We start from the raw sequence: 25,673 nt of genomic DNA on the forward strand, positions 1-25,673 counted from the left end.
TATAGCAGTACGGAAGTGCGAGCTCCATGTGCAGTAGGGCCACGATTCGGGACGTTGAGAGTCATTCCAGCATTGCGAATGGTAGCATTTTTAGTCCACCTGAAGAGGGTAGATGATGAGCGTCGGTTTATAAATTGCAATGCGCGTCTGTCGTCTGTCAACAAACTCAAGAACAAAATGAGTAGTAATCCATAAACAAAGGAGCTCACACTTTCGATCTCCCAGTAGTTCCCATTGGTAGCCGGTTGGGATTAGCACTTCTCCCATAAGACTCTGACATTTTGTTTCGATCTATGCTGTGTGCCTGCCTGTATTAAAACCAGTTCTCAAACTGCAGTGATGAGGAGGGAAGAATGGGACAGATCCAGTTCAAAATATGGTTGGGAATGCAGTTCCCTACTGAAATGCTATTGGGATCTTGCCTTGTCAGCACCAGTCTCTATGCCCTCTGCAGTTCTAGGTTGCAAATTGCCGTAGAAAATCTCCGACCTAAAAATCGGTATGGGGGAAAACATTTACCAGGATATCTGCTATTTCCATTCTTCATACAATGTGATCTTACACGTTCTGACACGTCGCTGACTATGTTTGATGCTTGATTGTAATCGTCTAAATTCCACTCCATCGTTTGTTGTTTGTTGCCAACGTAGGAGGTGCCTAAAGATGGCCAAGAGAGTTCTGAATCCCACTGATGTAAGCACTTATAGGAGATCCCATACTCTGTATCTATGTGTACATTTACTATATGCTTGAAAGTGAACTTGAGCAACTGACACCTTTTGTATTTTTGAATAGGCTCACAGGAAGGCCGAGAGGAAGAAGGAGGTCAAAAAAGTATGCAGTAGCTTGATTCCCTACTTCATATATTATTACGAGCTTGCTGATTCTCCGCATTATAGAACAAGGCGGACAGGAAACAAGTGAGATTAATTGCTGCTGCTACGAAAGACACTCGAAAGCTAGATACAGAACTAGCGCAACTACGACAACAAGGTAGTGCATTAGCATCGAGCTTAAGATCAATGATTACCATATAGACTCACTCCTTCGCTCACGTTAGAACGAGAAGGGAAGCTAGAATACAAGCAACAGCTACGGAAGAAGGAGATTCTTGATCTAATCAAAAAGAGACAGGAAGCTAGAGAGGTAGTCTATTCACATTCATTCTATACACGTTCGCCTTCATTTATTCGCATTCCCTTTTAGAAACTGGGTTTGAAAGCTGATGCTCCAAAAGACAATCAAGCTTCATCGAGCAAGCCAGAAGAATCTCCATATTATCATCCTGTGTACAACCCATATGGTGTACCGCCGCCTGGGACTATCGATACAAGTGAGCGAATCAGTTGCCGATCATCAACTAGTCGCACAACCTCACCGAGTTTCTTTGCTCGCATGTGTCAGGTAAAAGTAAACAAGCAAAAGAGGAGTCCGATGACGAGGAGGAAGACGAATCTGACTCGGAAGAAGAATCTCAAGAAGATGAAGAGTCCGCTGATGAAGCTGATAATGAGAAAGAAGAAGAAGGTAATTCACCCTGAGTTAGTGGCGTTCTATTATGGCTACGTCAGTAATTCTTTTCTCTCTTTACAGAAAAGCCAACACTCCCATATGACGACTTGTCTAAACTTCCCATCCCAAAACAACCACCGCCATTAGACAGAGAAGCTCTAGTTTACGCCTTTATAGACGTGCCTGAAACCAGACATCGTCCAACCATAATAGAACGACCTCGGCCTCCACCACCACCACCACCACAAATACCAATGCCAATATTAAATAGACCGCCTTTTCCACCACCACCATTTTACAACAGTAATAGCAGTATGAATCGGCCACCTAGACCTGGATATTATATGCCTCCTCCTCCACCAATGCCATATTACGGTAATTACACGCAATAATCCAGTTTTTTGGTCCCTGTTAATTGGGCTTACCTCTATTATTTTCAACCAAGGACAACCACCATTCATGCCATTCCCACCAGGAATGCCACCACCTGGAATACCACCACCACCACCAGGCTCTAATTTCCCAATGTATCCACCACCACCAATACAAATGCAGCAACGAATGCCTCCACCGCTCATGCATCGTCCACCACCATGGCATAATCAGCAGCATCACCAGCAGCCACATCAGCAACAACAACAGCCACCAAGACCACAACTCCTTAAACCAGACGCAAACGCAGTCAAATCAGCAGCCCCAATAGTCCGTGACTTGCAAAAGGAATTGACGAAATTCATTCCGCCACAGTTGTTGAGAAAGAGAGGAGCACCTGTTAAATCTGTTAATGTGGCTCCTTCTATTGATGGAGAGGAGGATGAGGATGTTGTGGTTGAGCCTGTCAAGAAGAAGGCTAATGTTATAGGTACCACTAGTGGTGGTGGTGCAACCAAACCTAACGCATCAATTGATAAAGACTATGACAAATTTATGAAGGAGATGGAAGGGTTGTTATAGTCTAGTGCGGCCTCCTCAACATTAACTATTTTTCTCGCATGCAAAAGCAATACCCAGAACTTTTGTACATAAACTCAACCAATAATAATCACATGGCAATCCGACATTTATAAGGCGAAGAAATAAAGCGCTATACACAAAGGGGAAAATGATTTGTCTAGAGACTGCTTGCTCCTTTGATTTTGTACTTGTGATCTCAATCAGAGTCCGAGTCTGATGAATCATCGTCTTGTACTGCTTCCTTTTTGTTGTTGGCGTTGTTGCCATTTGATTTTGGTTGAGATTTTGCAGCAGGTGCTTGCCCACTGGACATACTTCGTGCAGCTGCTAATTGGCCTAGAGCAAAAGAACCGTGAGGGTGAGTGGACAACAAAAAAAACGGCTGTTATCGAAGAGATAATGTACCTGCAATTGTATCTTCATCTGGATCTGAGATATCATCTTCCTCCTGTTCATTCGGGATTGCAGATGGAGGTTCAACCACCAACTAGTAAAACGATCAAATGATAATGTTAATGTGCATTCATCTCAGCGTAAAAACCTCCAACGTGGAAGCGGTTAATAATATCTTCACCTTGACTTCATGAGCGTTGATGTCACATGCAAGACAAGATTCAGACTTGACAAACAAGTGTAATGATAGTTTGCCCTCCTTTGGCGGTGCTTGGAATTGGAAACGTATCGTCTTGTGTGTATTCAAATCATTAACTCGACCGGGTGGACACACAAACTTGTTGACTCGTAAATCACAAAGGAAGATCCACCATTTTTCTGGGACTTCCTACGACGGTCGGAAAAAGGCAAAGAAGTTAAAGTTAAGGAATTCGTCAGGAAACGCATATTGTAGCTTGAGGCGACTTTTGTTCTCTCTCCCCTTCACTCTATCTCTCGTCCACTGTCCCCGACACGTCTGCAATTTGGCATACCTTGGGAAATAACGGAGTATGAGCAACAGGCCCAACTTGCTCAGGCTTCCACCATGCTCTAGGAGCCATTTCTTCAACTGGAGTGTCCTTATTGGGTAGTATGCTCTCAGCCAATGTTCCTGTTTCTGTCGTTTCCATAGTATTCACTCTACGTAACACTATAGTCAAAGTCACAATGGAACCTGGAGTGATGGCTGGATCACCCAAAACTAATATAAAACAATTGGAGTGTTAACTGACAAAAAAGTGACAGTTATGCTGTCAGCAAGGCAGTACAAATACCCACCAGCGAAATCAGCTTGATCAATGACGATAAGAGGATATTGTCTAGCCACAGATATAGCCAAATCACGTTCAGGATCGGATAAGAATCGCATCAAAGTACTATCGAGGCGATGTTAGTACCTGCAAAATGATTCGTAGTCTTTTTTTGGCGACATCTCACTTTCTCTTCTCATCATCAAGACTAAGCAAATCCTTCATGTTTTGAACCTGAATGATGAAAAAGCCGTGTGAGCTATGGGCATCGCTTTAGGAAAAGTAGCAAGAAATTATTTTTACCTTCTTTGCAGCAAAATGCCTGATGTGCTCCTTTTTGATTCCAGGCAGCTGCAAAAGGGGATGCTCTTTAAAGTAGAGTCCTTGATATATAAACTAGTAATTTCGAGGGCACACGTCCGTTGGATGACAACAAAAAGTTCGGCGAACGAAAGGCGGATGATGGTGACGGTGTAGGTGCACTCACTTGACCAACTTCGATAATGGTAAAGATGGTAGTTGCATGGAATCGTGCAAGAGCGATTTGTAACAACCCATTCATCAATTTAGCACATTTCTCGACCACAAATGTCCTCTCTATTGTAAGTACGCAAAACGGGCTGAATCCATGGATTTGCTGGTTCAACACTACTAATTGGCTTACCCTCTTCCATAAAAGAATTGTCCACCGGAACACGAAGTAAATGTGAATATAGTAACAGTGAAACTCGACCCGACCAAGGTATTTGTTGTGTATACTACGAGAACAGAGGGGGAATATCAGTCTGGCTTCCTAAGGAAGTAGTGCTTGCGCAACTCACTCGTTTAGGCTTCTCATATTTGTCTCCACCACCCTTTTCTTCCATCGCTTCTTTGATAAGCTTCTCAAGCTGGGAGTATTGAAAATGACAAAGCGAGTGAGTTCCTGAGTCCAGCATGGAAACACCTTCTCAAGTCGAAAGTAAAGAACTGCAACCATACTTTGACTTCAGCTGGATCAGGACTTTTTGGATCAAACAACAAGACTTTGAATCGGAATTCCATAGCGATGGTGATCAAATCCAGTTGAGCTGTTTTGAGAAAGCCCAGATTAGAGGTGGAAAAACAACGGCAGTAACGTTATGCATGCCTTTCGGAGGAATCATGTCCTTCATCTCCTTGTAGAATACATTCATAGTATCAATCATCAACTTGTCTTTGGTCATGTTCTTCGTTGTGCCCCACCATCTCGCCTGTACAAGTCAAAAAGGATTTTGAGGGCCGAGGAACGCGTCGCCGCCGCAGATTACACTTTAAAAAATCGTCTCTCAACGTACTACTACGACAGGCAATCCAATACCAAAAATAAGTCCATAAATGAGTAGCACGACTGAGCTACTGCCCTCTGATACAAGCCAGCTTGGCAGTGCGATACCCAATGATAATGCTAAAAAGGCAGTGGTTCATCCCATGTCATGTCATTTTTGTAGTGTGATAGGTCTTACATTGTTTGCCATCAGGATGTCCGAATTCTTCCCAGTTCTTTCGTGCATCTTCATCCGTCAATCTAGTTGATCAGCATGAAACAGGTCAACAAGGCCCACGCGATGACAAGTAACGATTCCACATACACTTTGTATGCCTTGGATATATCTATGAAATGAGCTTCTGATGTATTTTTCTCAGCTTCTTCGACCTTGTCTGGATGCCTAATTTATGTATCCAGTGTCAAACTAGTGATGTCTAGTGCTGTAGCGTCAAACCATTGCGTTACCATAGCAAGCTCAATTTCCTGTATTGCTTTCTGATTTCAGAGACGGATGCTCCCTAGAATTGCGATATATGTGATGAGATGATTCCACTGCAGCGATATCATTCAAATATCTGCATAGATTTACTGGATCTAGTTCCATGATTTGATATGGATCCCATAGTGTCTGTTCAATTGTTGTGGTCGCTGCTTGATATGCAACAAAAGACAGCAAACCCCATCCAAAGAGTAAGAGTATTGGCCTGTGAATATAAAAGGAGGTGTAAATGAATGAAATAGAATATGATCTGATCATAAACACAGATATTATTACGTCCAAGAGAAGCCTTTTTCCCTTTTGGCGTTGACAGCCTGTTGTTTGTTCTTTTGCAGACAAGCTTCACAATCACAAGTTCCCTTGCTCTGGATTACTATAACGATGAGAAATGTTACGAAATGTTCGAATCACAACATCGCAACTCGAAAGCAGCAAATGTTGAAATGTTTGAATTGCGACACGACACCTTTGGAGGAGGAAGAGAGGTAGGAGTAGGTAGTAGGCAATAGTAGAATGAAGAGTACAGACAAGACAAAGTAATTGAACGTGGCACCCGACTCATCATAGCTGGAGTGAGGCAAGTGTTAATGTCGGAACATTCAAAACAACAGAAACAAAAGCAAGGCCCAATACAAGAGAGGCAAGGAAAGAAAACTTACGTATACTGCATGGCTACTGCCTCCTACAACTTTGCACCTTCTTTGACAGGATCTTGGTGAACTGCGTGTGATTGGGCTTGACAACCGCAAGGAATCTCAAGAACTCGACACTCACCGACTGACGGTTTTCATCAAGTGAAATCATCGAGGTACGCGTCATTTTATGTGACCGGTTTATTCTTACCGCATCCTCAACTTCCTGCAATCTTACATTCAACTCATACTCCATAGGCATCCAAAATGAGTTCCGCCGTGGATGCGGCAAGAACTCGACGCAATGAAGAACGTCGTGCTAGGCTGCTTAGTGAACTAGCAGAGCAAGAACGTCGAGCACAATTAAGACAAGATGAGCTAAAAGCTCGACATGCGCAACTACACGAAAAAATCAAGGATGAAGAAGATCACATGTCTGAAGCAAGAGCCATACTAGAGAGAGAAAGAGAGAGAGAACATCAAATGAGATTAGATGGGATAAAGAGACGTGAAGAGGCAAGACGCGAAAAAACAACCTGCTGCCACGTGACTCCTATTGACTTCATAATCACAAATAGGAGCTCGAGGTGAAGAGAGCTAATAGGATGTCTCAAGCCAATTCAGTTGCCCAAACACCTAGAAGATCACCCTCTGGTGACTTGGCTCACATTCAGTGTATAACGGCCGACCAAGCAGCGTATAAGCTCTCGAGAATGGAACTGAATGGTGCTATTATGGAACCCGCATTCTCTGAAAATATCGGAGACCGTCATTTTGGTACAAGTGACTCGGTGTTCTCATCGGTGCCAGTATCAAGAGATGGTTGGTCTGCTTCAATGGCTGCCAAAAATGACTTGCTAGCGTTCCAAGCTGAACGTAAAGAACGCAGAGAGGCTAGGAAACGAGCTCTAGAAGATGCAAAAGCCAGAGATCAAGAACGATTATCACGACTGATGGAAGAAGCTGAAGTCGAGGCCAGAGATTCAAAATTGAAGAGGAAGTCAAGCACGAGTGGGCCAAGAGGCGCCTCTGCCTCAGAAGCATTAGTATCATTACGATTATCACAAGTCTCAAATCCTAATCGATCAAGTACCAGCATGAGAAGTCCTGGTGTAGAATCACCCGCTACGTCGCTTAATGTGCGCATGTTTGGTGGGATAGACACCAGTCGACCTGTTAGTAGTTCAAGCCCAGCTTCTCAAAGAGGAATGGATGTACCTTCTTCCCCATTACGACCTACCACCCCAAGCATTACCGCTTCGCCAAACTTACCTGCAGTTGCTCTGCCAACTACAACAAAATCACAACCAAATACTGGCTCGCATGTATCAGATCTCGTAGTCAAATACGAAGCTGCCGTTGAGACAGTCGTAGAATCCTCACCAAAACCGTCCAGCAGACCAGTCTCATTACTGCTCGATACCGGGTCTTCTCCCACTGGTTTGAAACGACATTCATCAGTCAGAACACCAGACTCAGCTTCCGAAAGTGGCATGAAGAGAAACAATTCCGCTTCTGCTACTGACGCTGGTCTCAAACGTACCAGCTCTATGCGAGAACCACGTACCGATGCTCTTAAACTTACTGGCTTGGAATTGGCTAGACCAGCATCACCTGTATCTCCACAGATTTCAAATATTTTGGCAAACTTATTGAAACATGATGATGCACCCAAACCAGTCGCATCATCACTACACTCTGAAAAGATTCCAGCTGCTGCTCATGTTGATGACATCAAGGCTAAATTCGAAGCTGCTGCTGAAAGCCTCGCTGTTGCCAATGCCAACACCAAACGATCCAGTGTTATCAGAAACAGCACTACCAGTCAACCAATTCAAGTATTTTCTGTTGCCGTGGCTGAAAATCCGGTAGTTTCAAACGAACCAAGAATGTCCAAAGCCACGCAACACGAACCTAGACTGTCACTTGTCATTGCAGAACCAACCTCAAACACCGAACAGCAAGTTGCAGCTTCCAACAAGCCTGACGATGCACCAATTGATTCGGCTACCGCTGATTTAGCTAACAACAGCATTGTCGAAGAGGTCAATGACATTATGGGTGATGTACCTCAGGACATAGAGCTTGCACCTCTCGAATCTCCTGTCGAGCCTATGGCTGAGCCTATTGTCGAATCAGTTATTGAACCAATCGTAGAGCCTGTTGCAGAATCGGTTACGGAATCAATTGTGGAGTCAATTGTTGAGCCAGTCGAGGCTTCGGTACAATCTGTCGTTGAGGCACCAGTTGCTGTAGTTAATATTTTAGAACCTGTTGCTGAAACCGCAGTGCAAGCACCAGAACTTGTCGAATCAGTCACAATCTCCAGTCAACAACAACCACCTGCCGCACCAAAACGTACGACCGTAATCTGTTATGCAAAGGCTTCTCATCCATTCGAAGGAAATGCTGAAGGAAATGAACTCACTTTTGCAGCTGGCGATGTGTTTGAGATCTTGGAACAAGATGAAGGGTTCGTATCGACGGTACATATATTCCTTTTTTCGGCATGCTGATCTTGAACTCGTGTTTGATAGATGGTGGCAGGCTCGCCGTTATGGGACGAATCAAGTTGGATTCCTGCCATCGTAAGTTCGCCGACATTGTCAGAATTACAATGCCATACAGGAGGTTTAACTGAGCTTTTTTTTGCTTTGCGTGATCAGTGCATATACCCAACCCATTACATTGGACGAAATCGAACAATCGAACAAACCAACACCTGAAATTCAGCAATCTATGGAGACTCTAGGTTCAGTCACGGATGTTCGACAGGCTGAGACTCCTGAAATCGAAACCGCTGAACCAACTCAAATTGCTGAAGCCAAAGAGCCAGAATCTGTAAACACTTTGGAAGACCTCATGAAGGCGGTTATTGATTCGTCATCGGCACCATCTAGTCCTTTGACAAATGAATCATTCACATTACCTATTGCCAGTAAGACAGAAGATACCCAGGCCGTCGAACCTTTAGTTATACCAGATGCTGCGGTTGCTCAAGTCGAGTCTTCTGTCGAAGAAGGTGAAGCGATTCCCTTGTCTCCTCAATCAGCTACTGCCGAAGGAGCGTCTCGAACTGTAAGTTTATGATGTTTAAATCATCCAGTGGAAAGTCAACCTCAAACGTTTCGTTCCAAACGAAAACAGGGCAGCGCATCACCTCGTACTGGACCACAACGTCGCCCACCATCTGCCAGCTTTTTGAAGGCTCGTGCTGATTCCGCAACCGCTTCAAATCAAAACGGTGAAGTGGCTTCTGATCGTAAAACGATCTACAAGGAATCATCAGAAGATAGAAGTGTTAGTGCATCCGAAGAACCTGCACCGATGCCCGAAACAATTGCACCTAAAGCTGCCGGTGCACGATTAGATCGAAACAAGACTATTACAGCTACTTCACGTGCTACTCCAAAACCATCGTCTATCAGTAAAGGAACCTCTCTAAGAATCAAATCCGTTGAAGAATTGGGCACTGATAATTTCAATCAAGATGGCAGCGAACCACCTTTGCCAGCTACATTGTTTGAAAACAACTTGCTGTCAGCAATGACTCGTGACGATGAAGAGTTGAAACAGAGACCAACATCCTTTGAGACTTCTATCCTATCCATCATGGGCAATGGCTCCTCTCAAGAAGCCCACAAGGAAGCAACTTCACCAACTGGTACAAATTGGAGTCCAGCAGCAGTCTCATCTACTATTGCTGAGCGCACACGTGCTTTTGATGGTGACGCACCCACAGGCAGCAAAACTAACTTGTCGACACGACCGGTATCGTCACTGGCTGCTCCCTCAGTTGGAAAATACGGTCGAGCTGTAGCAAGACGTGAGGTATCCCTACTCAAAGTCAAGGGTAAACGTAAAATGTACACTGTTCGAGTACCCATTTCCGCTGCGTCTATGAATGAAGGTGATGTCTTCATTCTTGAAGTACCAAGAACTGATTCAGGAATGGTTTTCACACCTTCCATGAATGGTGACCCTAACAATGCAAGTCTGTTTGTGTGGTATGGTAAAGACGCTGGCCCAGTGAAACGGGCTAAGGGGAAAGAAGTTGTGTATCGAACTCAAGATCGAGAGTGGGGCAAGAAGGGTGTTATTGCTGAACTGGGTATGTCCATCTCAATCAGGCCCAACTATTCGTGCGACTGACATTTTCTTTCCTTTGTGATTTAGAACAAGGAGTGGAGAACTTTTCGTCAGCTGAATTCTGGCGTGTTATCGCTGGATCTCCTTCGGCCCCTTCAACCATGAAGACTGCTGTTGAAGGTGGAGACGACATGGAGTACGAAAAGCAAATGGAATCCATGACTTTCTTATATGGGTAAGTACTTTTAACGACATGAATGCGTCCGTGTAATTTGTATTTGGGCAACTCAGTCTGAATTCTTATGTTTTCGTTCTTGTTAGAGCTGACCCAGAATCCGATCCCTCAAACCCACAATTCAAAGTACTAGTCAATGGCAAAACACTCACCACCAAGAATGTACACTGTGGTGGTTCATTTATTGTAGATTGCTATGACGAAATTTTCGTGTGGCATGGTCGCCAATCGCCAGAATCTGAACGGAATGCCGCAACTGCGTTTGCTGAGTCTCTATCTAAAGCTGAAGGACGTCCAGCAAACGTGGTGCTAGACATTGAAAGAGATCCTGCAGAACGTATACTGTTCAAGGAGCGATTCATGGACTGGACTGATGGCTTCAAAATCGAAGTTAGTCTACAGAAAAACATTGCAGCCAAGGACAAGAGTCGATATGTATATGATCGTGGCGGATGTAAGCGCAACAAGTTTTCACGGCTTAGTACCTTTTTTGCATGCCAATATTCTTTCGTTTCTACACAGGGGACGTGAAGAAAATCGACAAGGTCAATGTCGAAGCAATGTATGATCCACCAGGCCCTCCATCGAGATGGGACGTGGTCGAAGACCCGGATATAGGAGGTCCCCCCAAACCAGAAGAAGACCTTGGAGTCGTATCCCTTGAAGTCCTAGTACTTGAAGAAAAGGGTACCTCGAAATCCATTGATGCAACTGAAGCTCAAATCCTCTATGCTGGTGAATCGTATACCTTTATGTACAAACACTTGACTGGACGTCCCGAAAGTCCAAAGGAAGTGTCTGTCATGTACTACTGGATTGGATCTGAGACCAAGAGTGTAAGTCATGTTTCAACTGCCCGACGCGGTTGTTTTTCACGCACACTCTTTTACATTTTTCTTCTTGACAATCATCAGAGCGATATGGCAAACGCTGCCTACACCGCTGCAGACATAGCAAAGAAAGCAGGCGCTCGACAAGTACGAGTCAGACAAGGTCAAGAGCCCTCACACTTTTTAAAGATGTTGGGAGGATTTGTCATTGTTCGTAAAGGATTCCGCAAGTCCTTTATTCATGAAGACAAAGCCCTATACCATATTCGAGCTGTATGCCGTGACGTGGTCAGATGCGAAGAAACCATCTTCAATGCTTCTTCACTTTCCTCTGCACACTGCTTTGTGCTTGCACTGAAGAATCAAGTGATAGTCTGGCATGGTGTTGGATCGTTTGATTATGAGCAGGCTAAAGCCAATGAGGTTGCTAAACGTATTGCTGTAAGCTACCTGAGTGGAAGTCGGGGTTATCCGTCACATAACCACATCGTTTCGTCTTTTTTTGTCTGCTTTCTAAACTAAATCTCCTCTATCTCGTTTCAGGATGTACGACCAATCCAAGAAATCCAAGAACAAAATGAGCCCAAGATATGGTTTGAGAAGCTAGCTCCCAACTCGACCAGAAAGACTCCAGAATACGCATCAGCCGATTATTTTAGTCTGAAATCCAAATTCCCAGACTCATATAAGACACGCCTCTTCAGAATATCGTTTGGTCTCAAGAATGGAAACCCTACTGCTGAAGAAGTCGAAAATTATACCCAAAACGATCTGGAAGAATCCGCCGTGTTTATACTGGACGCATTCTTTGAAATGTTTGTCTGGGTCGGATCAGAAGCCAAATCCAACTTTAAGGATGTCAAGTTGGGATTGGAGACTTGCATGGTGTGTCTCGTCATCTGGGGCTGTAACGGGGGTTTCCCGACTGGCGACGACTAATTCTTTTCCGTATTTAGGAATATGTCTCATACGTAGCCAAGAAACAACCACAGCGTCGAATCGATGGAACAAAATGCCTCTTTGTGAGATCTGGTGCTGAACCAGCAAATTTCAGAACGTGTTTCACTGCTTATGATGATGGTGCAGAAGATTTCTCAGAGTCTCAAGGATTCGTAAGTTTGGTTGTCTTAAGTGAATGACACAACTTTTTCCAATACAACGCCTCGGTTCCTTCTAGTTGAAAAAGTTTAGAAGAACCCTATCTCGCCCAAAGGGGGATGCTCACAAGGGTGCTTTGCAACTCGTACCTGAGATATTGGTTCAGGTAAGCAACGATACCTTCGTCAAAGCTTGCTTTTGTTGTGTTTGTTGTGTTTAGAACTCGTTTGTTTCATCCTTCTAAATTCCTCCGTCTCTCTCTAATAGCTGCGAACCACAACCTACCCCATCGAGTTACTCAAAAAGAAGGATGAATTGCCACCTGGTGTAGATCCAAATCGTATTGAAGATTTCATGTCACCAGAGGATCTACAAAAGGTTTTCAAGATGGATAAGGACAAGTTCTCTGCCCTACCGCTCTGGAAGAGAACTGAATTAAAAAAGAAGGGTATGCTGTTCATGTCTGTTGATTGAACCATGTTTGATAATTCGTGTGACTGAGATCTGACATTCAATAATTCTTCAATTTAGCTGGGCTCTTTTAGAACAAAACAACATTTTTTATATAGTCATAGTCAATAGAATCTCATTAAACCAAACTTTCTGTCACTTAAAACATCTAGGTACATTCCTGTATAAACACAAAAATACGTTCTCAATATAATCTCACAAATCTTATGGAAAAGACTCGAATATTTCACACGACAATAAGAAATCGTAAATACGTTCGTCCCATGCAGAGGCACCACCAGATTTGACTAGCGATTCATATAATTCATTTTGATTGAGACTCGACTAAATGCGAAAACACGAATGAGTACAAAGAGTGATTCAAGCGACTTCCGTGCATCAAGTTTTCTTGGAAAAATACATACCTTCAAGTGAAGAGACGCCTCTAGCTTGCTCATAATTCCTTTAAAAGCATCATTATTGGACGAAACAACCAAATCTCGTGTCTTGGCAACGTAGTCAGCAAACTTGTCATGGTATATAGGCAGAGCCCATGCTTGACTCAAAAAACTAGGATACCTGTGGTATTAAAGCATGTTCCAGGAAACGGTTTTAGAAGTGAAACGCTTACCCAACAAAGTCCTCTACGATTCCCTCATCAAATCTAGACACCAAGTGGTTCAAATACTTTTCATCCAATTGATACAAGCACAAATAATTATCTACAGGGACCTCTCGATGACCCAGATAAGTGACCGCCTCTATGAAATGTTGAGTATCTATTCGAATCTTGAAGAATCCCAGCTCTGGCTTATCAATAATCAAATCTCTGCCCTATTCGAACCAAAAACCAGTGCGTCAAGTGCTGTGGCCGTACAAAAGCCATTAAATTCATAGTTGTGGCTTACAGGTGTCGGTTCAGATCCAGCAAGAGCAGGTTTAGCGAAATGCAGATAATGCAACCCACCAGGCAAATATGCCTCTACCCGTTTAGCATCTTTAAATTCCATCCTTGTCGACGGAGTTACGTCATGGAAGTAGTGGGGGTTCACTAGATGAAGTAGTAAATCGCCCAATCGAGACCCAACTTCATGTAAATCAAACGGCGAGTGTGACCATCGGGTTTTATAACTCGATTTAGGACGAGTAATGTTTCCAGCAGAGAATCTATAGGTAAATTCTCGTTACGGTAAAAGAATCTGCGTCAAAGTCTCTCGCACTCACATGAATATATCGTCTGTTCTGAAATGTTCATCGATGGTCAAAAGGCCATCAACCACGAGACTACTCGAATGTAAGCATTTAAAGGTATCCGAATCGAGTGTTTTGGTATCTGCTACAAGGACTAGAGATACTCCTTCGACGGTCTTTGGAGACCCTTTGACATCCTTAAGGCGTGCAAGTTAGCATAAAACTCAGACGGATGACAAGTTGCAAATGGCCTACCAAAGTCACGAAGTCCTTGACAAATTCCATAAAAGTTGCATCTTCAACATAAACAACACCTTGAGCATGTAAGGACGCCAAAATCTAGTAACAACAAGAAAACACACAACTTAATGTCAGGCAGAGCAACTAGGAAGTGTTCGAACAAACAGACAAACCAGTACATACGACTTCGAAAACTCTCTTGTCAGGGAAACAACTTAGTGATGATGTCGGGGTACCGAGCACAATCGATTTTCCTTGAATGCCGCGTCTTAAAAGGCCTTCTATAGTGGCAAATGCTTGTATATCACGTCCATAACTATTCGTTGAAGATTTTAGATTCAAAGCCTAAAGCAAAGAGCACAAAACACGAGCCGAAAAAGGATCATAGAAATAGTATCATACTTACACAAACACTTTTTGGTTGTCTCCACCTTCAGTGGCAGTTCTCTTCCTAAAGTCCTCAACAGCCTCCCACGCTGCGTCCAACTGACTAGGGTTCATCGTATATACATTCGAGGATGACAATTTCGCAGGCAGGGTAAACTGCGAGTCCTGAGCAATGACGAGATAATCATATCCAACCGACGTGCCACCACTCAGGTTGACTCGCTTCGACACACGATCAATGGATGTAGCATGGTCTTTGATTATCGTTGTATATTGCGAGAGACCTGATTCTTCCAACCTGTAAAAGAGACCAAAAAGGTAAGCAATCGAAGTGACCTGAACATCACCAATCCATGTCGATACGCTAATCGTACCAGAGATGAGAATAACATCTATGGCTAACTAGGCCATCTTGAGGACCCTTAATGTTGATCCCGTCAGGTGATATTAAGTATACTTGCGTACAAGTCAGGTATCCATTCTGAGAAAAGCAAATTGCGGTTTCAGATCTTCGTCTTCAGATTTCGACTTTGTAGAGAAAGACTTACGTAGACCAATTTATCAATCAAGGCCAGCGAGATATCGGAACTTCCCATGATGACGATGCGACGGTTGACCATCACCTATGTTTGGTTTGGCAAAAACGATCGGTATTGACAAAACGATAATTGTAATGAAATTCGAGGCACACCTGTGGCTCATAAATCAGTGGCATTGTAAGAATTTGCAAATTCTCCCGGATCGGCGGTGGGACTGCCTTGCCGTCACGAAGATTCCGAGGAAACACGATCCTATTTTGAGCCAAAGATTCATGTTTGAGACTGACCATGAAAAGGTGTGGGAGAAACCGAGTGCCAAAGGTATAACATACTGTCTCCTTCTAGGGACGGGTACAAACTCCTCCTTCAATATCCGTTTAGAGTCATCAAAATTCTCGACATCCTGAAAGTGTAAAATGACCGAAGTGCCATTCAGTCTCATGACTTCCTACATGGTTCACATTGTAAATGCATGGTTTGAGATTCGACATGACATGACATGGATTACCAACCTCAAATATCCATCTAGCTCTAGTCCTATACCCTTCCTGAACTATAAATTCTTTCAGAACAACAGGTTTAGATTCTAGCATTGTTTTCTGAATGGCGACATCACAAAAGGCATCCAGGTGGAATTGGTCCACTATCGGCCTAGCATTACTACTCGATTCAAGCGTGGCCACGGCAATGATTGTCGAATCCAGCTCAGCAATCATGCAGGTTGTTGTATTGTTGATGGGGCTGCTGTCTGTTGTGTCATCGAGAATGGATCGAGAGGAAGGGTTTCGTGCAAGTGATGGTTTGAAAGCTTTGGTTAGGAATTTGCGGGCGATTGTCACATCTTCGTCGCCACTGGCAGTCCGAACGGTGATTTTCGATACGATTCCCATTCGGCTAGCCACGAAGAGACAATAACTAGGTTGCATACCAGTTAGCGCGGGGTTGTCAATGCGATTTGGGATATTTATTACCACTTACTCTGCATCACTTTGAGGTTTGGTGGGAATTCTTTCAAAGAAATTCAATAATTGGAAACTGTTTGCTTTTGGTGGGACTAGTATTACTGCATATTCACAATCTGCGTATGTGACGAAGGCATGCTACCAATACAGAGAGTTAGAAGACCACGACGGAAATGATCCAAGCGCAACTGGCCTTGTACCTTCAGTATCTCTAGACTATATTGATCTGCGTTATCCGATAGAGCGAATATGGAAATACAGAAGATCTTGCTTTTATTCGATACTAATGGAATCCTGTCAGCATGATCATCTCCATATGTATAGCTTTCCGTAATGCTTACATTTTTCTCTGAGCATCCCTTCCAAATCAAAGTTTTTGAGCAGGAATTGTGAGTCTACGTCTCTACTACACTTCATGAACCCGACAGACTTTCCGGCCACCTATTCGTGGATCGACGTTAATTGCCAAAATCTGGTACTTCACGACTCGTAATGTCTGAGTATAGTACCTCAGCGACCAATGCGGCATCACTGTTAGTCTTTGGATTCAGTATATCAGACAATGTATATTGTTCGTCCTTTGATTGAATAACCTAAGGCGCAGAAGGTTAGGAATCTGAGAGGATATAATGGAAATCAACGGGTCTTACATGCTGGTTTACGAGAATAGGGAGCAAATCATCCCAGTCTTCAAGTAATGCCTTCCTAACCACGAATTTCGGTAGCAGGTTTTCTCGTGTACACATGTACAAGCCGGTATTCTTGGCGAGCTTGCTCGTGATTTTTACAAAGTAGTTGTGCTGGGAGTCATCTGGATCTCCTTGCATGCTTGGATCACAAATCACCATGTTTTGAGTGAGTTTGTCGGGTTTGTATACAGGATAGTAGAGGGGAGCAAAGAGTGTGATTGACTCTGGAACCATGAGTGCCAAGTAGGACAGTGCAGGGATGTGTTTGAAAGCAGCGGATGTGAAGAGATGCAAGAATTGGTGGGCATGAGTTGAAGTAGCGACAAAGTACGAGATGAATTTTGTATTTTCGATCTAGGAAAACACAAAAGAAACAATTTTTCAGTGTGAGACAACATGTGAAGAAGGCCACAATTGGTGAAATCAGCAGCAAGTATCACAGCTACAAACGTACGGTGTTGTCCTGTAAGTTGTCGTATCTGGATTTAAGCCAGACATCCCACGCTGCAGTCTGGTCGGGCTGATCAGCAGCTGAATCAGTAGGTATATGCGGTGGATTGCAGGCAGCAGCGGCAAATGCAAGAATAACATTATTGTCATTAATGCTGGCAACCACACTGAAGGGAGATGCATCACTAGCAGTACAAAGAATTGGATTTAGTCAGTCGATAAAAATGCGTAAATGTAAATGCATGCACTATAGGATCTACTGTAACTTGCATCAGATCAGCGACACTCGGTCGTCCAAAATAATGACTGAAAGTAGACGAATTCGCGTCTGGTTGCTGTTCCTTGATAAGAGCTGTTATGGCCGGTATGTCAGCCGGTTCAGCTCTCCGTATGCTCAGCGACATTGACCTTTACTATTGCCTTTCTTCCTCTAATTCAGGATGTGAGTTTTTGAGGACTTCATATAGTAGGCAACTGCGACATACACCAACACGTAGTGTTAGCCTAGAGTATTAGGACTTGTTTTACGCGTATCATGGGACTCTACAGACGCTTGAGTTCTTTAAGCACCAGTCAACCCACTTCCAGAGTCTTGGGGGTGGACGACTCGCTCTCTCTTTAGTAGTTAGCTGCTAGTAGCAGGTTCAAAGGTCAGTCAAATGGTTACTAGAGAGTCAGTCCCAAAGTTTACATAACAGACTCGTTGAGAAACAACTATGCGGAATTTGCATTGGACTCTTATCCTGTAGAAGCGACACACATTTAAACACTCAAGGGATTACCGATAGCAAACATGTGTAATGAATATACAGAGTCAGGTTCTTTATACAAAACATCAAAACCCGTATTGCTTGTCCCTCCTCGAATCCTATTCTCACCTGTCCTCGTTGATAATACTCACAGAATCCTTCACGTTTCTAGCCTTGTCTCATAAGGAATGTAGCATTCAAGTATTCAAGCGATATTAAGGCTTGTTCCTGTGTTCTATTTTTTGGTTTTAGAATGGTGTTAAAGAGTGATTAACAAACAACGGCAAAAAACGACAACACTGAGCACTTACTCTTGCCTCTTCTGATGACGGTCTGGGTGCTCCAAGGTGGGAACGTTGCTTGTGCTCCTCTCATAATTGTTCTTTTGGTTTCTGTCTTGTCATCATCTTCAGAGCACCAACAGCCTTGGCAGCAGCGTCGGTGGGAAGGAGAGGTCTGAATGCTACTTATGAGTCACACATATCACGCTTGAGCAAAATGATTACAACATGACGAGCAGAGCGTTTTTCTGACCTAACAAGTAACAGTACTGTCTAAAAATTGGTCGATGTTTCGAATGTCGTAAGCACAAAAACCCATACCAGTTTGACTCATTGACTACACGTAGATATTCTCCATTCAGCATGGTTGTCAATACTTTATCGATATTTGCATACTCTTGAGTTTTATCTAAAGTACATCGAGCATAGAATTTGTTCAGCATTCAATTGTCTGATGTTTCAAAAATTGATCAAAATCAAATCAAAACAAATGAAAACCACTCCATCTTGAGTTGGGTCTTCGACTTCTACAATACGACCTTCAGCCTGAGCGAATCCAAGAAGAGTAAGGGTGCAAATCACATCTCCAAGATCAGTTCGTACGAGTAATAAGCGAGCCCTAATGAAATGTTGCCGTCAATGAAATAGATGCGCAGAAGGTGCTACCAAACTGAATGGCCTTACTGCGTCATATCCACTCGACCAAGCAGAGCTTCGATAGATGTCATGGCTGTCTCGTGTGCTTGAATACACGTTATTTTATCCCACTCGATGTGGCGTATGCACGTTACGTGTTTTTTTGGGTTTTGGATGCATCGCCCCACTATACTATTACGAAGGCCAATATAACAATATTCAAAGTCTTTAATAGTCCTTGTGACTTTGAGATCTATATGTGTAAACCAACACACGTCCATGGCAAGTTCTGACCTTCGGTAAAGAAAATACATCTGTAAATGTGTAAAGGAAGCAGGAAATAAGTGTGTGAGTACATAATATATGGACCGGTAATGCTACCGCACTTTTTGGTGGGGATGAGAACCATTTCGCTACAAACGTACCGATCTCACTCTCCTCCAATCAGTGCAGCCGGTTTTTATAATCTCTTCAAAGAGTACAAACCACCATGTATGAACATCCAAGTTGGCTTGAGCTACATCTCGATACATACTCGTTTTACGATTGTGTAGTTCATCTTGAGATAATTCTGCAAATTCTCTGTTCCGATCTCCTCGATACGGGCGCTTCTGACTATACTTAGCCCAGGTCACCATAAATCTTCATATCGGCCGTATTGTTGAGTATGTGAGCTCTCAAGTATTCACATGCGTGCTGACATAGGTTGCGGGGTGATGGTGGTTAGTAAATACACAACAGAGAAATGAGGGAAACGATGGAAGACACTTTTAGAGTACATTGACCACACAGAAAGAGGCCCAACTCAAGCTCAACACAAACACTCACGCTGCAAGCTTGCACATAATCATTGACAACAGGCACAAACAAGAGTTCCACAATCCGCACAATCTTGTCCCTCTCTCCATACGTATACTTCCAATTCGCTCCACCCTTCATGTTTCTCAATCCCTCGTCTCGACTTCCGTCCTTTATCATACAATGACTGTACACTCTTCCGAGTCTCATTCCATAACAGGCTATGCAGCGACGTGTACTGTGATGTAAAGTTCAAGTCACCGATTATCTGTAAAACGACTAGTATTTATTGGTATGGTGACAGTGTATCAAAGTTTGGGATTATAGAAGCACGGATGTGGTGTATGAGTGCGTTCTATATGTGTTGAATCTCGAATGTGATGTTGGCTATGTGACGGAGGTATAAGAGAGGCGATTCTGGAATTGGAAGCGTCCATGTGATCATTAGGTGATGTATAGGTATTGGAGCGAAGTGATCCAGCAGTTCTTTGTAATAGTTGTTGATTCGATCTACGGAAGATAGTGAAGCTTAGATGATGGTGAAGGTTAGCACCATTTGTCGTCCGAAGTTCAAATTGTGAAGGACATTTCAAGTCGGGAAAACAAGAACCAAATATAGTCTTGTACCGTTGGGTTGTTTTGATTGTGTACTGCTAGTGGTTGGGATTGTCGTGTTTGATTGTTCCCGCAGAATTTGTTCTACTGTCAGGTGTTGAGCATATCCATACGCTGTATCGTCTTGGTCTAAATGCATTTAGTCGGTCGATATGTTAGATAATCGTACTCGCTCCGTTTTCTGTCAAATGTGCTTGCTAAACTTTAAGTGAAGTATAAAAATCATCCCCTTGGCCTCCACTTACTATAGAGGAGGTCAGTAATCTTCATTTTCGTATGTTAAAGCTATAAATTGACTATCTCTCAATGGCTGATCCCACCCATATTTGTGTTGTGTTAGAACCAGAAACCAAGAAGCCAAGCATCTAGCTCAGCAGGAATGGGTGAAGGTAAGCATCATCTGAAAAATAAGTCATTTTTTGGAATCAATATATCAATGGTTATGCACCTGTATGTTGTAAGCTTATTCCATATGCTTGTGCTTGTCCTTGAAACGAACTGTCCAATTTCCGAGTCAATCACGTACGCAAACCTGCTAAACAGATAATAGAGGCAGATAATAGAGGCATCAAGATGGATAACGATGACTTATTATTACGGAAAATATTTCAATTAGAGAATCTCGTGTCCTTCCTCAAGGTTAGCCATAAGGCAATGTTGGAAAGTTTGCATGGAGAAGTTGCCCATCTTCAACAAGTCAACTCGGGTATGTGCCTATGACTAATTGTGTCGGACTTTCGAGGTCCATTTTATGTTTTCTAACGCGTCACATTCTCCTAGACCTCACCACCAAACTGATTCTCTCAAGCAAGTCATAGTCAGCTGCACATGAATGTTGGAATCTTCTAACTGACCACAAACCCAATTAGACAATGAGCCAAACGAGACTCCTACATCGAAACAATTACCATGGACACGTCCTGCCACTCCCATTCCCTCTCCTCCCGCATCAGCTCCCCCGTCACCATCACTCTCACGAATAAGGAGGATATCTCGTCCTTCACCAGCACTGTCAACCGTGTATGAAGACAACACGGCATCGTCATCGAGTGCCTCATCCTCCAATCTGCTGGAAGGAGCACCGTCCGACGCAGCAGTACCAATCGATCCCAGAAATGGATGATGGATGCACGACAGCCAAGTGCACCCCATCTCTTCCTTTCAAACGGCAAGATAAAGTATCCCTGGAGGAGTACTGTTCGGCCACCTACTCTTCCACCTCTGTATCCTCAAAACTCGACTCCTACGTTTGCACGATCTGCTGAGGAAGACAGCTAGTATGTCAGAACGGATATGAATGCGATCTATTTGGGCTGAACACTTGAGATATATTGAACGTAATCTGGAATCTTGAAATTGATATGCAAGTAATATAGATGTCAGTCAGTATACTATACCGTGTGTTTTAGGGTGGTTTGAACAATTCAACAGAAACGCGTTTTGTGAACAAGGAAGATACGAGAAATGCGAGATATGAACTACTACGCACTTTATTAGCACGTTGATTTTACTTTCTGCTGTCTGTTTGACGTTCAAGCATATATATCGCAAATTCTTCAAACAAAACCAGCAATCAAACAGTTAAACCCAACTATACTCTTCTGCAATCTATTAATTACATCCAGGTCAAGATCTGTGATCTATTGATTCATTAATCAAGGCAAGTCTCTCTCTATCACATGCTTTCTTTCTCGTCCGTACAATGCTTCAAAACAGCAAGGTTGGGCGAAGGTTGGGGAACGTTAATTGAATAAGGGAAAGCATGCAAAGAAAAGCAATGTCTAAAGTCCATTTATACTGGCCAATTGATCCACTATTGTTCCCCCAACCAACCTCCTTGCATAATCACTCATAAATCATTCATCAACCGCCCATTAACACCTCTTTGATTTCAGGCATTCAAAACAGAAGGAAGACTCAAACTTGAGCCGATTATAACTCAAATTTTGTCTATTTTATAATTATCTTTATACGATGGCTTTAACGGACGTCTCTGATGTGGATGGCTGGGTGTCGATACTCATGAATTGCAAACAACTACCTGAAATGGATGTGAAAAAGTTGTGTGAAAAGGTAAATTGAACTAGTACATGGTGATTTGTGGGGCTTTGTTGATTGAGTGGTCATTACGGGCAAGACAGTTACTCGTCTCTGATTGAACTTGGTCGGAAGTGCACCCCTGTGCTTGTCCTTCACATCCACGCTGCTCACTCTTACTCCACATCCTCAGGCCCGAGAAATCCTAATGGAGGAATCAAACGTCCAGCCCGTCAGATGTCCTGTAACAGTTTGTGGCGATATTCATGGCCAGTTTCACGACCTCATGGAATTGTTTCGTATCGGAGGTAACTCGCCCGACACAAACTACCTCTTTATGGGTGATTACGTGGATCGAGGTTACTATTCCGTAGAAACAGTCACACTCCTTGTCGCCCTCAAAGTCCGGTACAAGGACAGAGTCACTATATTGAGAGGAAACCACGAATCTCGTCAAATCACTCAGGTCTATGGGTTTTATGATGAATGCTTGCGTAAATATGGAAATGCTAATGTTTGGAAGTACTTTACCGATCTCTTTGATTATTTGCCATTGACGGCTCTGATTGAAGACCAAGTAAGCACATAGCCAGGAGACAAGAGAAATTGTGATGTGCGATATAATTTGCATCCTCATTCGTCAAGAGCAACGACATCTCAACATATTCATTTGCAAGCTTCGTTGAAACTCACCTATGTTATATGAACAGATCTTCTGTCTACATGGTGGCCTGTCTCCCTCTATCGATACCCTTGACCATATTCGATCTCTTGACCGTATTCAGGAAGTACCACATGAAGGTCCTATGTGTGGTACGCAAAGACGCATATTGTCCATTAGGCAGCTTCGTTGTTGCTCGACACCAACTCAAAAACATTTCTGTTCTAGATTTGTTATGGTCTGATCCGGATGATCGATGTGGTTGGGGAATCTCGCCTCGTGGTGCTGGTTATACTTTTGGTCAAGATATTTCAGAAGCATTCAACCATAACAATGGTCTGACCTTGATTGCTCGTGCACATCAATTGGTCATGGAAGTGAGTAACAATGTTGGATACCTTTGCTCTTGCAATTTTTAATTCCTTTCAATGGAGGGAATGAAAAGGAAACTGTGGTTGTCTGCTTTCGAATATGTTTCGTTGACCTAGACATCGTCCGCAATTGACAATTTGTTTTGCAGGGATACAACTGGAGTCAAGATCGAAATGTCGTGACCATCTTCAGTGCTCCCAACTATTGTTATCGTTGTGGCAATCAAGCCGCTATTATGGAGATTGATGAGCATTTGAAATACACGTTGTAAGTGGCATAGTAGTACAGCGAGATCTCAGCAATTCACTCATTTTACAGCTTGATTATTTTTGCTCCGACGTCTCATATTCTCTTTTTGTCAACAACTAGCTTACAATTCGACCCTGCACCACGTCGCGGAGAACCTCATGTTACTCGCCGGACACCTGACTATTTCCTATAAACAACGAAGCAGTTTGTTATTTTTAATGTTGCGGGTATGTGAATAGTTTGGTCGTGAGCTGTATGCCACTCATGTTCAAGATTGCGAATCGTTAACTTTGCGTATCCTAGACCTGTATAGACTGGAGCTCTTGTATCGCACATTTAAACTACACTTTTTACCATTATTTGCCCGCAAGTTATTAAGAAAAAATGCACACATCCGAACACATAAGTTTAAAACACCATAAAAGATATTAGCTAGAGCTGAGGAGAGGATCACAAGGAGAGAGAGAGAGAGAGAGATCGAAGGAAGGGGGTAACTTTGGAGACATTTGTGTGATAAAGAGAGATATAGTTTTTGTTTTAGGTTACAACTTTAAAGAACACCAATATAGAAATTACAACGAAAAAACCTGTACGGCATTCGACCAAGAGAGAGGAATATCTTTCTAATCACCATTCCTGCTCACGGCAATCCATGTCGCTTTCATCTCGAGTTCCGACTCTGATACTCGAAGACATTGTTGGAGGTGACGCCATGTCCTGATCATCACCTCCTGGACCATCACCTTCAAACCCACGTTCTTCTCCTTCTACTTCTTCAAGCTCTACTTCTCGAGACAATGATGACTTGCGTACAGGTTGATATGATTCAAAAGCTAGCATATCAGTTGATTGTTGTTGTTGGTGGTGTGAATCATCGTCATCATCGTCAGTAGTCTTTGGTGATGTTTCGATGTAACGAGATTGGCCTGGTTGAGGAGGTGATGATGATTTTGTCGATGCGGGTGATAAGCTACGTCTAGGTGTAAGAGTGGTGGGAAGTACAATGTCATCACTTATACGTTGTTGTTCATCACGTATTAACGAAGATCGTGTAGTGAGTGTTGGAGGTTTGATTCGTCGTGGGATTTTAGAGTTTAGGTTTAGTAAGAGTGTTTGGTTTGATGCGAGTGATTTTGCTGTTTGTTGTTGTGAGAGGGTTTGTCGGTTTGGTGGTTTGGTAAGTCGGTGGAAGTGCAAAATGATGTCAGCAAAAGTCCCTTGGAAATGAGGACTATCATGATCAACATCAAGATGCTGTTTTTACCAGTGAATTTGGCTGTTTCTTGTCTAGAGATGAAAAAACGTTGCAATTCAGTATCTAATTGGATGCTTGCTTTAAAACATTCACCACTGGAATCCCTCATACCGTATTTTCCGAATGAGATGATCCAACTTGTCCATTTCAGAAGTCATTCTTGTTTCAGCGTCTACATCCGTCTGAGTAACTATGCAAGTAAAATACAGTAAGAATCAAGGCGACTCAGAGCAAAAAACACACATATCATCTACATCACCATGAGCAATATACTGCTGTTGCTGACGTCCTTGTTCCTGCCAAGCACGCTCACGACGAGACAACTCTTGTAGCTCTTTCTTATTCCATTTTTCTACATCTTCATTTTTTCCAGTACCAGTAACTGCACTCTGTTTTTGCTGTTGTTCTATTACTACGGGCTGTTGCTCTATTGCAACATTTTGTACTTTAGGTTTTGGTTGAGTTCGTGATGATTCAATCTGTGGTTTTTGTATACTAGATTGTTTTGGATGTTGTATATGTTGTTGTTGAATCAATGGTTGTGTTTGATGATAAGGCTTAAACGATACAGTTGAGATGTTTAGGTTTTGGAGTGTGTTGGGTTTCGTAGATTGAGGTGCTTGTGGTGGTAGAGTTGGTGGTGGTGGTGGTTCAAGTGTAGGCTGTACGATGTTTGGAGCTACGGGATGCGGGTAAAAAGAGGTCGTGATTCCTTGATGAGAATAGTATATTTTCATGGAGTCATTTTTTTGCTCGGTGCGTTCATACCTTGTTCAATTACTTTTGCTTGC

General features: G+C 43.0%; 5 protein-coding genes across 5 annotated transcripts; 3 read left to right on the forward strand and 2 right to left on the reverse strand.

Annotated features, from left to right (window-relative positions):
• Positions 1-663: 663 nt before the first annotated feature.
• SmJEL517_g05706 (uncharacterized protein) lies at positions 664-2,466 on the forward strand (the record flags this gene model as incomplete). Its single annotated transcript, XM_031171632.1, has 8 exons — positions 664-693; positions 796-834; positions 900-993; positions 1,061-1,146; positions 1,207-1,333; positions 1,405-1,527; positions 1,594-1,887; positions 1,958-2,466. The coding sequence occupies 8 exons, from the start codon at positions 664-666 to the stop codon at positions 2,464-2,466; spliced, it is 1,302 nt and encodes a 433-aa protein (XP_031022371.1).
• Positions 2,467-2,662: 196 nt separating this feature from the next.
• SmJEL517_g05707 (uncharacterized protein) lies at positions 2,663-5,542 on the reverse strand (the record flags this gene model as incomplete). The annotated part of the gene is made up of 16 exons (XM_031171633.1): positions 2,663-2,802; positions 2,872-2,953; positions 3,041-3,247; positions 3,393-3,601; positions 3,679-3,776; positions 3,838-3,884; positions 3,954-4,046; positions 4,138-4,247; positions 4,315-4,408; positions 4,472-4,540; positions 4,632-4,720; positions 4,990-5,076; positions 5,135-5,196; positions 5,261-5,338; positions 5,404-5,456; positions 5,528-5,542. The coding sequence occupies 16 exons, from the start codon at positions 5,540-5,542 to the stop codon at positions 2,663-2,665; spliced, it is 1,533 nt and encodes a 510-aa protein (XP_031022370.1).
• A 1,132-nt stretch (positions 5,543-6,674) lies between these two features.
• SmJEL517_g05708 (uncharacterized protein) lies at positions 6,675-12,866 on the forward strand (the record flags this gene model as incomplete). Its single annotated transcript, XM_031171634.1, has 13 exons — positions 6,675-8,542; positions 8,607-8,657; positions 8,736-9,147; positions 9,217-10,180; positions 10,246-10,393; positions 10,480-10,847; positions 10,916-11,229; positions 11,308-11,664; positions 11,767-12,108; positions 12,180-12,335; positions 12,401-12,487; positions 12,589-12,769; positions 12,853-12,866. 13 exons carry the CDS (start codon positions 6,675-6,677, stop codon positions 12,864-12,866), a joined length of 5,262 nt encoding a protein of 1,753 aa, XP_031022373.1.
• Positions 12,867-12,996: 130 nt separating this feature from the next.
• SmJEL517_g05709 (uncharacterized protein) lies at positions 12,997-18,987 on the reverse strand (the record flags this gene model as incomplete). Its single annotated transcript, XM_031171635.1, has 22 exons — positions 12,997-13,116; positions 13,197-13,350; positions 13,403-13,605; positions 13,680-13,938; positions 13,996-14,159; positions 14,218-14,301; positions 14,386-14,518; positions 14,609-14,887; positions 14,964-15,070; positions 15,138-15,212; positions 15,281-15,380; positions 15,461-15,576; positions 15,641-16,043; positions 16,107-16,228; positions 16,291-16,373; positions 16,432-16,531; positions 16,600-16,683; positions 16,741-17,133; positions 17,234-17,414; positions 18,581-18,668; positions 18,748-18,878; positions 18,944-18,987. 22 exons carry the CDS (start codon positions 18,985-18,987, stop codon positions 12,997-12,999), a joined length of 3,423 nt encoding a protein of 1,140 aa, XP_031022372.1.
• Positions 18,988-22,282: 3,295 nt separating this feature from the next.
• SmJEL517_g05710 (uncharacterized protein) lies at positions 22,283-23,820 on the forward strand (the record flags this gene model as incomplete). Its single annotated transcript, XM_031171636.1, has 6 exons — positions 22,283-22,381; positions 22,539-22,922; positions 23,056-23,158; positions 23,235-23,383; positions 23,527-23,645; positions 23,748-23,820. 6 exons carry the CDS (start codon positions 22,283-22,285, stop codon positions 23,818-23,820), a joined length of 927 nt encoding a protein of 308 aa, XP_031022388.1.
• Between the last annotated feature and the right edge of the window lie 1,853 nt (positions 23,821-25,673).

This window comes from Synchytrium microbalum (genome assembly GCF_006535985.1).
Source record: "Synchytrium microbalum strain JEL517 chromosome Unknown SmJEL517_scf0056, whole genome shotgun sequence".
Taxonomy (NCBI): domain Eukaryota; kingdom Fungi; phylum Chytridiomycota; class Chytridiomycetes; order Synchytriales; family Synchytriaceae; genus Synchytrium; species Synchytrium microbalum.